Source organism: Medicago sativa, chromosome 2, assembly GCF_051527215.1.
Source record: "Medicago sativa cultivar Bolivia chromosome 2, Bolivia_mono, whole genome shotgun sequence".
In the NCBI taxonomy this organism is placed as follows: domain Eukaryota; kingdom Viridiplantae; phylum Streptophyta; class Magnoliopsida; order Fabales; family Fabaceae; genus Medicago; species Medicago sativa.
This window is the reverse complement of record NC_140750.1, coordinates 1927083-1942065: the sequence shown is the minus strand read 5'-3', so window position 1 is coordinate 1942065 and position 14983 is coordinate 1927083. Positions and strand designations below refer to the sequence as shown.

The 14983-nt window shown below is 33.2% G+C and overlaps 3 protein-coding genes and 1 long non-coding RNA gene across 5 annotated transcripts; 1 reads left to right on the top strand and 3 right to left on the bottom strand.

Annotated features, from left to right (window-relative positions):
* Positions 1-129: 129 nt before the first annotated feature.
* LOC146943513 (uncharacterized) lies at positions 130-2201 on the bottom strand. Its single transcript, XR_015028104.1, has 3 exons — positions 1503-2201; positions 921-1019; positions 130-378 (listed from the first exon to the last, which is right to left on the bottom strand). It is a non-coding gene; the product is annotated as an uncharacterized LOC146943513 (long non-coding RNA).
* A 1006-nt stretch (positions 2202-3207) lies between these two features.
* LOC146943512 (large ribosomal subunit protein eL42) lies at positions 3208-4486 on the top strand. The gene is made up of 4 exons (XM_085741787.1): positions 3208-3265; positions 3346-3525; positions 4077-4151; positions 4270-4486. Exons 1-4 carry the CDS (start codon positions 3263-3265, stop codon positions 4327-4329), a joined length of 318 nt encoding a protein of 105 aa, XP_085597913.1. The 5' UTR covers positions 3208-3262; the 3' UTR covers positions 4330-4486.
* Positions 4487-5902: 1416 nt separating this feature from the next.
* LOC146943511 (putative clathrin assembly protein At1g03050) lies at positions 5903-8068 on the bottom strand. The gene is made up of 2 exons (XM_085741784.1): positions 7363-8068; positions 5903-7155 (listed from the first exon to the last, which is right to left on the bottom strand). Exons 1-2 carry the CDS (start codon positions 8030-8032, stop codon positions 6041-6043), a joined length of 1785 nt encoding a protein of 594 aa, XP_085597910.1. The 5' UTR covers positions 8033-8068; the 3' UTR covers positions 5903-6040.
* Positions 8069-8844: 776 nt separating this feature from the next.
* Positions 8845-11571, bottom strand: LOC146943510 (peroxidase superfamily protein). Of its 2 annotated transcripts, none has more exons than XM_085741785.1 (4): positions 11334-11571; positions 11069-11251; positions 10766-10928; positions 8845-9385 (listed from the first exon to the last, which is right to left on the bottom strand). In XM_085741785.1, exons 1-4 carry the CDS (start codon positions 11538-11540, stop codon positions 8967-8969), a joined length of 972 nt encoding a protein of 323 aa, XP_085597911.1. In that variant the 5' UTR covers positions 11541-11571; the 3' UTR covers positions 8845-8966. The 2 variants fall into 2 exon arrangements, with proteins under 2 accessions (XP_085597911.1, XP_085597912.1); XM_085741786.1 differs by having other exon boundaries at positions 8845-9280.
* Between the last annotated feature and the right edge of the window lie 3412 nt (positions 11572-14983).

Here is a 14983-nt window from a genome sequence, read left to right as displayed (position 1 = left end):
GTTTATGATAATACACTATACACTATATATGTATGTGCAAAATAATACTACTGAAATGATGGGAGTAAGAAGTGGTGAATCTGAATCCTTGATAGTATTAAAAAGACATACACTAATTCACAAATAAAATTGTCCAAATAATTTATTTTATTAGCCCGCCCAAATTGGCATCAGGGTAGAATCAAATCTGAGACATTTGGACATACAAAGTAGTAATACAGAGTTTCAAAGAAGACAAATTAAGACATAATTATAAACCCGACATCATACTCAAAAGCAGCGAGCCTTCTCAATCTTTAAGTTCTTCATCTTCGGTGGAAGTTGAAAGTCTAGTGTTGTTAACTTGGAGAGCTTCTTCACGTTGGAGTCAAGTCATAACTATTTTTTAGTAACAAATCATATGTTTACAAAGTAACAAAATTTAGCATGTGATTATATCTTGAGATTTTGGATGATACATGAAATAACAATGACAATATCTCTGTTGCATATTGGTTTTCCAATAGTTCATTGTTAATTGTTAATTTAACACATACACTGATTACAAAGATAATTCTATTGGTAATTGTTCAATCCATGGGCTTCAAAAAACAAAATCCTATGGAATTTTGCTAGGGAACTATGAGGTATGCAAAGACTAATGTAAGAAAACTGCAAGTTGAAGTCCTGTTAAAGCCAACCATATTAAAGCATGACAAAGGGTGATGCAAACAAAACACAATATTCTTCAGCACAAATCTAATCGCCTTTCAAAATTACCAAGGAAATAAAACATCTAGCCTATATATCGATACTTCAAGTTGGTTAGATAAAAGAAACATAGCTAGTAAAAGCAAAATAATGACATACAGACCACAATATATTCAAAGAACTTATCGATTTAATAATATTCTAGCACAATGCAAAGAGATAGAATCTACCTTATTGAATTCTTGAATATAAGTTGAACAATCATGACTAACAGAAGAGCTGGAGATGCTCTTTGATTGAGTAAGCAGGTCCTGCTATTTGTTCTACAACTATAAGAAAAGGAAAATAAGTCAAAAATTGCCTGTAAACTGTGTTTCATCATTGACATTTAGCCAATATCTTAGTGTACGTTTTGTTACAATCTAATCTTGAAACTACAATTTGATCGAGAACCAATCATATAAGAGTATAAGAATACCATAATATTGCATCTAATGTTCATTATGACAAATGCAGGTAAAGCACCAAAAAAAAACTGTAACGTATTTCTTCCATTAAGATGACTAAAAATTCAGTTTAGCATATCAGCAAGAATAAGTTACAAACGGTTTATTTTGTGACCAACGAAAGCAAAAGTATATATGAGACAAATGCAAATTGCAAAATTTTATGAGAGAAATACTAATGAAAGCAGAGTAAAAAAGATCTCTACTAAGAAAAAATATGTGATCACAAAATAAACCTCTATCACACTGGAAGTTGAAATCCAACAAATTAGCCAACATAAAGTGAAGAATATTTCAATTCCTTACCAATTCACCACTTTATTCCTGCAAGTTTGAGGCTTTGCAAGGACAGCAGGAAGTAAGGAACCTTCACCAACAAAACATGTATCAAAACCAACATGAGGGAAGATTTCAGTTGTCAATCCTCATGATGGCTTACTCCTCAAAGAAAAGACGTCTTTGGTATATAATTAGTTAGATTAGGGAGAAAAAAAATGAAAAACCAAAAACAGAGACATGTGGTTAGGAGGTAGAAGAAGGAAGAAAAGATATAAAAATGAGATAAGAGTTTGAGAGATTCAAATTTTGAAAAGTAGAGAGAGGGTAAAACTTGATTCAATTTGAATTTGAGTGGTACATAGTTGTCTTGGAAGCTGTTGCTTATAGTGTGGGTGTAAGGAATCTTTCACCCAAAATGGATGTGAAGTTTATGAAGCTAAGAGAAAGGTGTGAAGTCTTAGAAGCTAAGAGAAGAAAGCGCAGCAGACTACAACATCTTTTTTTGTTGTTTTGTGGTGAAATTATGGTCTAGTGTAAATGAGCTGACAAGAAAAAGAGTTATCTTGAGGCCCAGCTCATGGTTGGTTTGCATTTGAATTGGAAATGCTAAAAGAGGATAAAAAAGTGTACTTTATAATTTTGATGATTAATAGGTGGAGTTGCTTATTGATTGACACTTGGAATTTGTTACTAAAAATATGTGATGAAAAGGTCTAATATTAAGATTAAGATAGATCGGAGAAAATAGTCATTTATCAATTTTTTAAAAGGTTTGTTAAGCCCTTAGCTCTCGATTGAGGCTAAGGGGTTAAATAGTCTGGCAGTTCTGGTGTGTGGTTTAGATTCATGGTTTTCACAAACGTTTACGTGATGAATTCAAGCCACCTTTATAAGAATCGTTCGCAATAGGGTTTAGTGTAAAATCATCATGATTTTGTTCTTGTTAAAAGTTGTCTCGGTTGATAGAGGATTGTGAGTATTGTGTTATAAACTACTCTTAATCTTGATTTCCAATCAATATGAGATTTGTTTGGTGCATTGGAACATTAGCTCCTCGGTTGATGCTAGTAGCTAAAGGGTCTGTCACCCCTCTTATGTAGTGTAGACCCTCGATTTCCATAGATAGCATCAATGTGTCGACTTCAAGTCATTTTTATGAAGTATTGTCCGCTTTGAGATTGTGTGTAAACTTCTCGCCGTTTTATCATTTTTAAAGGAGTATCGATGGACAAAGAATTATGGATGTTGTTTATAAACTATATCATTTAGCATTGATTTTTAAACGATGTGAAACTTTTTGTGCACTGAAATATTAACTATAAACATAAGTATGTTGAAAGAGTGTCTTAGAAAGTATGTTATAAGCACACATCTAGTCTACACTTCATCCATGTGCTTAGAGGGAAAATATCTGAAATTAGTTGGTAAAAGGTGGGAAAGGTTAAGAACAAATTAATAAGCAAATTGGTCATCAAAATTGCACATATTTTGAATTTTGTAAATAGAAAAATAAATCATTGAAATCGTAACACATCACTTAAAATCGACTTATATCCTATAATTTTCATCTTTAGAGACTGATTTGATTTTGATATATTATTAAACGAGCATGTTCACGATGGGCCGGGTTATATTATCGGGCTTAACCCGTTTATCTTACAAATTTCAAAGCCCATTTCATGAAACCCTAATTCCCAAATCCATAAAACACAAACAATGGCTTCATCGTTCCATTTTCACTGCGCACAAAACTTCATCCTCTCAGATCCAATCCACGCGCCGTCACCATGGTAATCATCTCCACCGTGTCTGTTCCTACGTAATCGTAATTATATCAGCGCTAAACCCTTTTTTGATGTTGGATTTTCAGGTGAACGTTCCAAAGACAAAGAAAACCTACTGCAAGAGCAAGGAATGCAAGAAGCATACACTTCACAAGGTTACCCAATACAAGAAGGGTAAAGATAGCATCGCCGCTCAAGGTAAGCGTCGTTACGATCGCAAACAGTCTGGTTATGGTGGTCAGACTAAGCCCGTCTTTCACAAGAAGGTAACTACCCACTTCACCTCCTTATTACTTTTATACATTTCATCATTTGATTTTGTAAATTCCATTTTTTTAGCTGATTGTAAGAAATAAGTAGTTGTATGTAAATTTGATTTTCTTAGTTGAATGTAAATTTGATTTTTTTTTAGCTGAATATAATTATGATTTTTGTTAGCTTTATGCAAATGATTAGGGAAGATTTAGAGATTAATGGCTGGATTCAAATATGGTTAATAGGAAGAACATTATGGCGTAATTTGATTCATGTAGCCAAACCCACTTAGTGATATAAGGCTTTGGTTGTTGTTGTTGAATGCTAATGTGATTTTGAGCTGAATGTGAAATTGGTTTTTTTCAATAGAAAGTAAATTCGATTTTTTTTAGTTGAATGTGAATTTGAATTTTTTAAGCTGAATGCAAAAAATTCAAATTTGGTTTTTATTTCTTGATTTTGTATGTTTGATTTTTTGTTTAGTTTAATGTAAATTTGATTTTTTTTTTAGTTGAATGGAAATTTGATTTAATTTTTGTTTGTGTTTGGTTTTATTGTATAGGCAAAAACCACTAAGAAAATTGTTCTGAGGTTGCAATGCCAGGGTTGCAAGCATGTTTCTCAACATGCAATCAAGGTTAGTTTGTTTATTTAGTTGAAAGAAAGAAAGAACAGCTTCAGAAATTTTATTTTGTAGATGGATATGGTTGTTTGTATCTAATGGTAGTTATTTGTGTTGTGTTTCTGTTATGCAGAGGTGCAAGCATTTTGAGATTGGTGGTGATAAGAAGGGCAAGGGAACTTCTCTCTTCTAGGTGGAGAATTAGGATATGTTGTTTTGATGTTTTATTTTCCATTGTTGTTGAAATGTTTTGGTTCTCTATGGATTTCTGATAGATATATTTTGTTATTTGAGATTGACATGTGAAAGCTGTTGCTATTATCAATTAGTACTTGTTTACATTCCTTGAATTCCTTTGATGATTTTAAAAATCTTTTATCATTTGGGCTTGCATAAAATAATCCATTGTTATGATAAAATTAGATGTTATATCATTTCCTCTAGTTTGTGTTGGTGTTAATTCTAGAGTTACCGTCTCCACAATGTTCGGTAAATTGAAACTAGTGTGGAATTTAGGTTTAAGTTTCTGTGTTAATGTGGGGAAAGTCGGTGATTGAATTGGAAGAACATAAAATAGCTTAAGCTTTATGTTGAACACATATGTTTGTAGGGAAATGGTTTGTGTGTATTGTTGGGGAAATCAAGGTGATTGGGGTTGATGTATGTAATAGTTTAACTGCTTAATATGTTGAACACATCTATGTTTATAGAGAGATGGTTTCTCGCTATCTATTCTAAACTCTCTTTTACACTTCTTTTTAGTTGAGTGTTTGGTTGAATCTAGCATAAGCTATCATGTTTGCATGGAAATGGATTATGTCCATTTTTTTTTTCTCATTTAAATCGTCATCACATAAAGCAAACTTTCAGGGTAATGTGACAAATAAAAGGTTTGAGGCATGCAATCAGAATGCTAAAATTATGATGGAAGTACATGTTTGTTACTGCTTCAAGTTGAGTAATTTATAAATCCATAAACTGGGTTTGCTATGGTTTAACTTTATTTTGGTGTGTTGAACTAAAACTAAATAAAATTAAGTGCACCATAGAATTGGCCAGTTTGTATTGGATGATTATTTTAATCATATCATCACGACTCATGGTTTGTTGCCTCTAGTTTCTCTTCATGGAACACATCTTGTAGGGAAATATTTCTATTACTCCTCTCATCAACCATTTAGCTTATTAATATATCGACTTTAATTATGAACTAAACAAGTAATATATCGACTTCAATTTTTATGAACAAAACATTGTTTTAGAATTGAGTTAATCTAACCAAGTTGCTTGGGCTCCAGTGGCAAGGAGCTACTTCCAAAGACGTACCCGGGGAATACCGGGTTCGATTCCCAGGGGGAACAACACTTGGCCAGTGCACATGCCTTTACGCACTAGCCGGATTAGTCGTCTACCTTTGGTGGGTCGGAAACCGGTGCGAAAGCCAAAAAAAAAAAAGAATTGAGTTAATCTTAATTGAATTTAGATCATTAATGTTGAATAATGTGGCTACAGTGAAAGACTCATCCATGCAGTAAGGATACGTTAATTACGAGGTTCTTCATTTTTTTTTTTTTTTTTTTTGACAAAGGTGGTTCTTCATTTTATCATGTTAGTTTTTATCATATCGGCACAACCTATTAAATGAAGGATAGAGCACGATTTCATTTTGTAGGTGCCCAGAGACAATACTGCTTATCAATGATGAATAATTTTTTACTAGTTTACTGAAGTTAAAGGGGCAAAGAACTAAGAAAGAAAAACAAGTGTTTCTTAGGAGAGTGGATTTCACATTAATCTTCAAAGTTCTAACAAGACTTGAGAACAAGCTCTTCTAATGAAGGTGGATTAAATTGCCTGCCTTCGAATGAGGAAAAAGAGTTCCAACTAATGAAAAATTACTCTAGTCAACGATGGTAATTGCCATAGTTCTGTTGATAGCCTCCCATATAGGAGTTATTACTACCAGGTTGTTGCTTAAGTGCAGCATGTCCTTGTATGCGATCCCTTTCATATTGCTGCCAAATCAGCTGTTCTTCAACTAGTAACCTTTGCTTCTTCTCCATCTCTGACATTTGAACGTAAGATGGCGGTGCGATAGCCAATGAAGCTGCAAATGGATCTACATATCCTGAAGTAGAATTACTTGCAGTTCCTGACGTTGGTGGTGCTGGCAATGCTAGCATTGCTGGTCTTCCAGCTGAACCAAGTGCTACACTGCTAGCACTTCCACTGCCACCATATCCTACTCCTTGCATGGCTGCATTCATTTCTCCTTGTTTATACATACCATCCAACAATAAGGTATCAAATCCTCCACCTAATGCAGGCTGCTGGTTCCCTAAGTGGCTAGTTGATTGTACCAGTGCTGTTTCCCAATCTGCACTCTCATCAAATGCATGCCATGGAAGTGCTTTTATTCCACCTTCACTTGTTGCTGGTAAAGCCCCGTCAAATAAAGCTAAAGCTAGTTTGTCCCCATGTTCTTCAGTTGTTACTCTATCATCTCCTAAGTTCAACAAATCACCCTCGGTTTGCACAATTTTTTCTTCTTTTGGCTCTTCCTCCACTTCTTCAGCTGGTTCCTCTGGTGGTGGAAGTGCCTTGACAGCATTCATATCCTCTTCCGGTTCTGGTTCGGGTTCAGGCTCCTTGGCTTCTTCATCCGAATTGTTCTCTTCTTGAACATCAGCTTTATTGCTTTGTGCTAGCATGTTCTTATCTTTGATAAACTCTTCCATAACCTCTAGCTTCTTTGGTGTGACCTTATCTATCTCAGGGTACTCAGAAGAGCGACAAATTCCAATATTCTTGGACCATCCATAGAAGAGGTCTAGCTCATCAAACTGTTTTCCAACACGACAGAAAATGTCATACACCTTAATACAGTCTGCGACTTCCATGTCAGGAAAACGGTCGATTAAGATGCTCAATATTTCTGTTATGTCGTAGTATGATTGAAAACTCTCCTTCACAATTGGATAAAGAGCCACTATCACAATTCTATGGTTCTTTGCTGTCCCTGTTGCATTGAAACAGATAGCCATGAGAATGCTTTGTGTACAGGTGTAATGTAATGTAAATATATGGTATGGATACTTTGATATATTTGATTGCAAAAAGGTGTTTGATAAGAAAAAACTAGATGAAATCTAATAATACATAAATCAAATTGAATGGAAGGATAAGTATTTTGTTATGCAAAATGTATGGTCTAATGATCACAAACCTGTGGGGCGACAAGCTAAAAAGCGTTCAAGAAGCAATTGCAAATGCTGCATTTTGGAAAAAATTTGCTCTAACTTCATTTCACGCACTGGTGTGGATCTTACAACGATTTCTCTACCTTTGTCCCTTTCTTTTTCCCTTTCCCTTTCCCTTTCCTCCTCGTCTTCGTCGTAACCAAACATGCTACGCTTTCCACGCCGACTTTGCATCTTGTACTCGAGCCTCTCATCCAAATATAACGAATATGTGCGCACAAATGCAGAGAAGTCCCACGAACCAGATTGTGAGCTGTCACGAAAATCGGACATGTTGAGAAGACGAGTCCCACGTCGAGTTGAGAAGAATATCTCTTGCTCATAAGCAGGATCACCTTCTGCTAGAAGCCTTTGAATCAAAATAAGAGTTTTCAAAGCCACTGTCCAATTTTTAGTCTTGCTGAGACGCCTCGAGAGGGTATTAACACAAGCACTAATAAATGCGCGAGAATAACATGTTAAACTCAGAATCTCCCTTATATATTTCTCTTCAGCCGGATATTCATCGTGCCTAGTCGCTTTCACAATAGCTACATCTAGGTCAGCAAGTGAGGTGCTGCTTCCCACCATTGCTAGTCCTATGCTTGTCTGATCCTTTACTGCCCCAAGGGCTTTTCTTAAAGAATTTGGAGGCATATCCTTTATTTTTGCTCCTATGCTTCTGCTTTTTTTATTTTTTTTGTAGCTTTCAATTTGGATTACTCTATGACCTGATCAAAGATGTTCAAAATTTAAATTAGTTTGTCATATCTCATAACTAACACATTTTACTTTGAACTATATAAATTGAAATTCTTATATTTCATGATTTGTAACATGAAATGCATATTTTGATATAGGAAGATACAAATGTGAATATGATGGAAAAGCAAATAGGAAAGGCAGATCCTACCTTCTCAGAGAGCTCCAGAGGGATGTAAATAAGTTTCCCAAATGGATAACTATTGTTATCAATCCAGATGTTGTTAAAGAAATCAGAAAAGTTTAGAGGGAAAAGAAAAAAGAAAGACAAGGAATGAAAAGATAGATAGAAATTTTTTTCCCTATCTATCTTGTGTTCCCTCTTTCCTTTCTTCTTCTTCTGTTGTTCCTGTATTGGAAAAGCATTAGAACCTGAGTTAAGCATGGTCCGTTTTTGTAGCATGAAAACAAGGGAACCAAAGGAGATGTAGTGATACATGCATTACCCTTTAGAAAGTATTTGACTCTAATTAATTATGACATTCTTGGCTTTGCTATATTTGGTAGGAAAAATATTCATCTTCTATTTTCTCATCACCCTTTGACTTTTTCAATGGGTCACCTCACCAATTTAAATCTTCCTATTCTAATTATGGATCAATAATGCTAATATATCCCTTTTTATTTTATATACTGTTTATAATCTTTTAACATTGTTTTGCATGAATCAAAAAATAAATTTAAATTAAATCACATTTAAACAAGAATTGTATCAGAAAAATAAGATCACGATTAATATGTGAACATCAATTACATATATATAACCACTCTGATATACAATCCAGTAATAAGAATTTTGTGAACAATTTTATGTAATCACAATTTGACTTCAATTAAAAGCTGAGCACACACGCCTAATGTTTCCAACAGAACCTGTCTTTACTCCAATTTGTCCCATTTTTACCATTGACTGAACAAAATCATTTTCAAAAGAAGGTCCAAATGTTGGATTTATAGGATTAAAGTAGGAATCAATGACACTCTTTGTTACAAAGTCATCATTAAGTCTTGCATCAGAAGCTAACACAGCAAAACCTTCCCTTATGTTTTTCAATATACTCTTGTCAAATTTCAGATCACTCCCTTCATCCATGGCTAAACGTTTGTTGATATCTCCATCCTTAGGGCACCTTGCTTTCAGTTCTGGGAGGAAATTCAGGTTAATAGTTGGGTCTGATCCAAATGGGAAAAATTCGTATAGTCTTTTTCTCATAAAGAAGCATGCTGTGGTTCCAATTGTATGTGCAGCTGAATTTTTGTTTATGGCAGATCAGTGAACAATTACTATAGTTAGAAATTAACAATATACATATAATACGTCCAAAAAAAAAAAAACAATATACATATAATAAGATTTAATTGATATACATTTTTTTCCGTACAAGAATTTAATTGATATACATTGTTGTATAATGTTAAAAAAATGTACACGTACAATCAATCATATCTCAGTATCTCACTATCATGACCTTTCTGATATAATATGTGATTGGATGAATATGAGAAACTCCATATAATATATAATACAAGTCACAAATGCAAATAGTATAGAATTGTTTTTTTTTTTTTTTTTTTTTAATCATGTTATAGATACAAAATATTCACTATCTCTTAACTCTTCACAAAAATACTTGTAGGAAGCACAAAATAAATCCGCACATTCCAATCAAATTTTTTTCATACATTAAAGTTAGAGATTGAATCTCTGACCACTTATTTAAAAATTTATGAATCTCTTAACACTCATATCAATTACATGATTTAGTTATTTTATAAGAGTTTAAAAACTATACACTTTGCTATCTTTAGGATACACAATGATGAAATATTAATGTTTGAGAAGAGAACAAAATTCTAAAATGGTGCAAAAGGAAAGTTGGTTGTAAATCCAGAAAAAAGGTTATCCTCTAGTAATAAGAATGTGATGATAAACTTGTTCAAAGAAGAAAGAATGTTATGATAAAATGGGAAGAATTTTATAGAGTATTTATGCCGTTCGAATTTTATAATCCAAATTACATAAAACGCACGAGAAACTCAATAGGATGGAAAAAGAAGGTGCCAAAACATAATCCTAGAGACCCAAGATCCTTTTGTTTTATTAATTGGGCCAGTAACAGGCTCATTAAACAAAGAGTGGTAGATATTGTGTCAACATTTCTTGAATCCTGAAAAATTGACAAAATCTTAAAAAAGTGATTGGTTGGAATATTATAATCCTATATCATAATATTTAATTAATATACAGTAACCCTTCTCTATCAATTTCCCAAATTGAGTAAATCATGTAGTTGGTATGGCCAATGTCTTGTTGTGATTATTTATTTTGCTTTTGCCCTGTTCTAGTTCATATTACTTTGCCACTTCAACAACCATGATCTCATTTACTCTGCATGTAATATGCATGTATTTGTCTAGAAGCACTGAAACAGACATTTCTAATTGAAGACGTATATAGTGTCAGACACGTGTTAGTGTCTAACATCGACGTATAGGATTATGTTTGCTTAATTCATTTTCTAAAATTATTACCGGTATCAACATGTATCATGTCATGTCTATCTATGTCGTGTGTCGTGTCAGTATATTTTATAGAGTAAAAGAGAGAGATAGAGAGAGTGTGTGTACCACTGAGAAGAACAAGGTCTTTTTCTGTGAGACCCTTGTTCAGAAACTTGGCCTTGAGTTGCTGAATTGAATCATCGACATCCGGCATATTATCTGCAAGAGATTTATCTGAAACCAATCCATCTCTTCTCCCTGTTGGAACTTGATATGCAGGTCCATTTGCCTGCATGTAACATCATTCCACACTTATTCAATCATAAACAGGATTTAACAGTTAATGCAGAAGCATTAAACTTCTTGAAGAAGAAGAAGAAGAAAAGATTTGTGACTAATGTGGTATTAGAGTAAGTTAGGTATTAGGACCATGACAATTGCATCTCTTGCTGCCAAAGCAACAATATCTGCACAAGAAACCACTCCTGGACAAGATGCTTCTAATTGTGCCTTGGCTTTTTCTATCACATCATATCCTCTAACACCTGCATGTGGAGATGCAGTCTTCTCTGGATTTTGAGTAGCATTAATCAGTATTGAACCATCACATCCCTGAAAAACTCAATCAAAATCATGTCACAAAATGTTAGAATTAAAACACAGAATTAAACACAAGCCATATATATAGAAAGACCTCAACAAAGCAGTCATGAAAATGAAGCCTGAGAAGAACAGCAGCCATGGTTCTGTCAGAAAGAACAGCTTCTCTAACAACATCATGGACAGTGGACTCTACTTGAGGACATGTGTTGGAGTAGAAACCAACATGAAGCTGACTCTTAGAACCATCAATTAAGATTAAGAATAAGAATAAGAGAGACAAAAAAACAAAGTAAGCCATCACTAATTACAAGTACAATACAATATGGTATATCTGCTAACACTCAGCACACAGATATATATAATAGATATGTCTGTCAGAAGCAGAAATTAAATAATGGTACAAAGTAAGAAAAGGTGAAGGGTAAATTTCAAAATGGAATTATGTAGTAAAAATGGAATTATGCAATAAGTAAATGTGAGGTAGAAGTCTCGTATTGGATGAAAAAAATGAATGTTGAGTAGTATATATATCAGATCATATTCTCATGATTCGCAATTTACGTTGATATGTGGTATGAGTACGGGTTCACGGACATGAGAAGAAATCGGTATATATGCAGGTATATAGCTTCGGTATGTGTCGATTTATAGTACTAGCATTACCTAATTTTGTATAGTAAGCTATAAATTTTGAAGAAAAAGATATTTTTTACCATAAATTTTAAACAAAACTTAAAATTTATTAATAATCACTAAATATTTATTAAAGTGTATCATCTCGATGTGAGTTTTTCCAACTGTGCGCTCTGATGCTGAAAACCTCTTAATATTTAATTAATTAAAGTAATTAATAGTGAAAAAAAAATTATAGTAGTAAGCTGCAACAAATTAATGTTACTTTCCAAAACTTTTTTTATTCTCACTTCTCTTCCTCTTTTGTTCATTTTTATTGGTGTTACTTTGTAAGAGACGTTAGGTTTCTCCGAGCTTCATAGATATTTTCCTGCAAAATTTATCTACTCCATCGAAGGTTTTCTTATCTCCTACTCAGCCTTTTCTTACTCTTTCTTGGATCTTCATCCACTTGCCTCAGTTCACCGATTTGCTGGTTTTCACGAATTAGAGAAAAATTTATGCGAACCAATTCTCAAAAATACTGCGAACCGATACGCACATATCAATTCATGGTTCGCAACATTTCAAATGAATTATGTGACTATAAATGAGATGACTCAAGAATAGAATACTTTAAAGTTTTGAATTTTGAATAAGGAAAATGCTACTTTTCAAGAAAAATAGCTTCAAGAATTTTTCAAGACACAGTTGGCAAATTTTAATTGGATGATTTATTTGTCCACTTCCTATTTTTCAGCCACACCTCCTTGAATTGTGGCAAATAGTGCACTGTGATTGGCTACTCTTTATTCTTGAAGAATTCTTGATGTTATTTTTCTAGAGATATAGCATTGCTCTTTGAATAAAGATATGATCCTCTAACTCTCCTCGCGACCCGATATGTGATACTAACAAGTTATTCACACTATTAACCTATGTCTAATGTAATATTGTGATATTATTTCTAAACGATGATGCAACTCAATAATTGAACACAACACAATACCTACTATAGATTTTTTTTTTCTTTTCAAGTTAACGTTATGAGTTTAATAATTAGAAGATATCCTTAAATTGACACCTTGAAGAGTAAGTTAGCAACGTGTCAAGAACTAATGCATGAATCTTGACCTATTTTTCTTTCTTTAGTCAATCTTGCATTGTTGTCATTTCTCCATTTTATCAAAGACTTGTGCATAAATCAGTCACACGCATTTCAACTTCTGTATACCAATAACAGTTTCTGATTTTTCTTCAAGTTCATTTTTGGAATAAAGCAAAGTAGTTATCCAAATTTCAAAGACGTGTCAATAAATGTTCTCTAATGTGAAAATGAGAATATTTACAATGTGGTAGTTCATATTTTGTCCCTTTAATTAATGGTAAGGAATATTGGTTTAATTCCAAAATCTATAGTGACAATGCTTTACATTATGATAAAAATTGTTGTTAATTCTTTAATTTTCTTGCAACAATTACAAACTTAATTTGGCTTCAATATTAATAACAAAGACATAAACATCAATCACCGCATGAGTATCTTCTTGGTGGAGGCATATATATCTTCTTGTTTGGCGTGGTGTGTGAGACTCCGATTCATTGCAATTTGCATGCAATACACTTTGTTGTATCAACTCCAAATGTATCCATACGATTATCTGGTTAGTGAATACCAATTAAACTTTATATAATGTATAATTCAAGATTTTTTTAGAGGATGTATAATACAAGTTACAAATGCAATTATTACAATTAGGTGCAAATGTGTCACACCTTGTCTTTTTGCAATTCCACGTATTTATTTACTACTGAATCATATAGGTCTTCAAATGATTTCTAATAAACATAATCCTAAATGAATAAATGGAACATAGCACTATTCACATCCTATAGACCCAAGACCATTTTGTTGGGGTCAGGATCAGACACATAAAACAAAGTGGTAGATTTTATGTCAACATTACTTGAATCCTGAAAATTTGTCAAAATCTTAAATAACGTGATTTGTTGGAATATTATAATCTTCTATCATAATATTTAATTAATTGACAGTAATCCTTCACAATCAATTTCCCAAATTGAGTAAATATTCATGTAGTTGGTATGGACAAGGCCAATGTCTTGTTGTGATTATATATCTTGCTTTCCTCTGTCCTAGTCCATATTACTTCACCACTTCAATAATCATATTGATCTCATCTACTTTGCATGAAATATGCATGTGATTTTGTGAAAGCTACGTAGATACAAGTATGTATTTATACACTTTTAGATATCTATTAGTGAGTAGTGACAAAGCCTTATATTTATGATAAAAAATAGTTGTCACCTCGACTTACAACAATTACAAACTTTGCCTTCAAAAAGAAAGGCGTAAACATCACCTCATGACTATTTATGGTTAGAGAGTTTTGTGGTGGAGGCGTATCTTCTTGTGTTGGCGTGGTGTGAGCCTTGATTATTCATTGCAACTTGCATAGTTGCATGTACATTATTTTGGGGCTTTTTCATAAATATCTTTGATTCTTAATTACTCTTACATCATGATAAATATCCTTTCTGAAGTACAATTTATTGATGTTAAGTCCAAATATGCCAACATAACCGAGAGAAACCATTGCAGGTTTGTGAATAAAATAGATAACAAGGAGAGAATTTATTTCACTTGACCTCTTAAGGTGTTGATGTATCAAGTTTGAGTCAAAAGTCTTAGTATGTGTTGAACATCATTTTTTTAGGAGATGTTGAACAACATATAAGTGAGAAAACTCGTATGTTTAATGCCTTAAATTTTGAGTGAAGATAAAATTCACTTATTTTTTATTATTTTGTTGTTGACCTTGTGGCCACCACACATAAGTGGAAATGTGGTGACCCGGTTTGAACTCGAGATTTCACGTAAAATATATTCATAGCCAAACCACTATATTGTAACAATGTAAATAAATGAGATTTATTTGTATGGTTGCTCTTAGTTCAATATGTTGATCCAGACCACCCTCGATGTTTAAGCCTCCCGTGAAGTTCCTGCGAACAATTTTTCTTTTACAAGAATACATCGATTATGAGAATTTTATTATTGTTTGTTACAAGGGTGCCTTTGGGTCCTTTGAAAAAACATACACA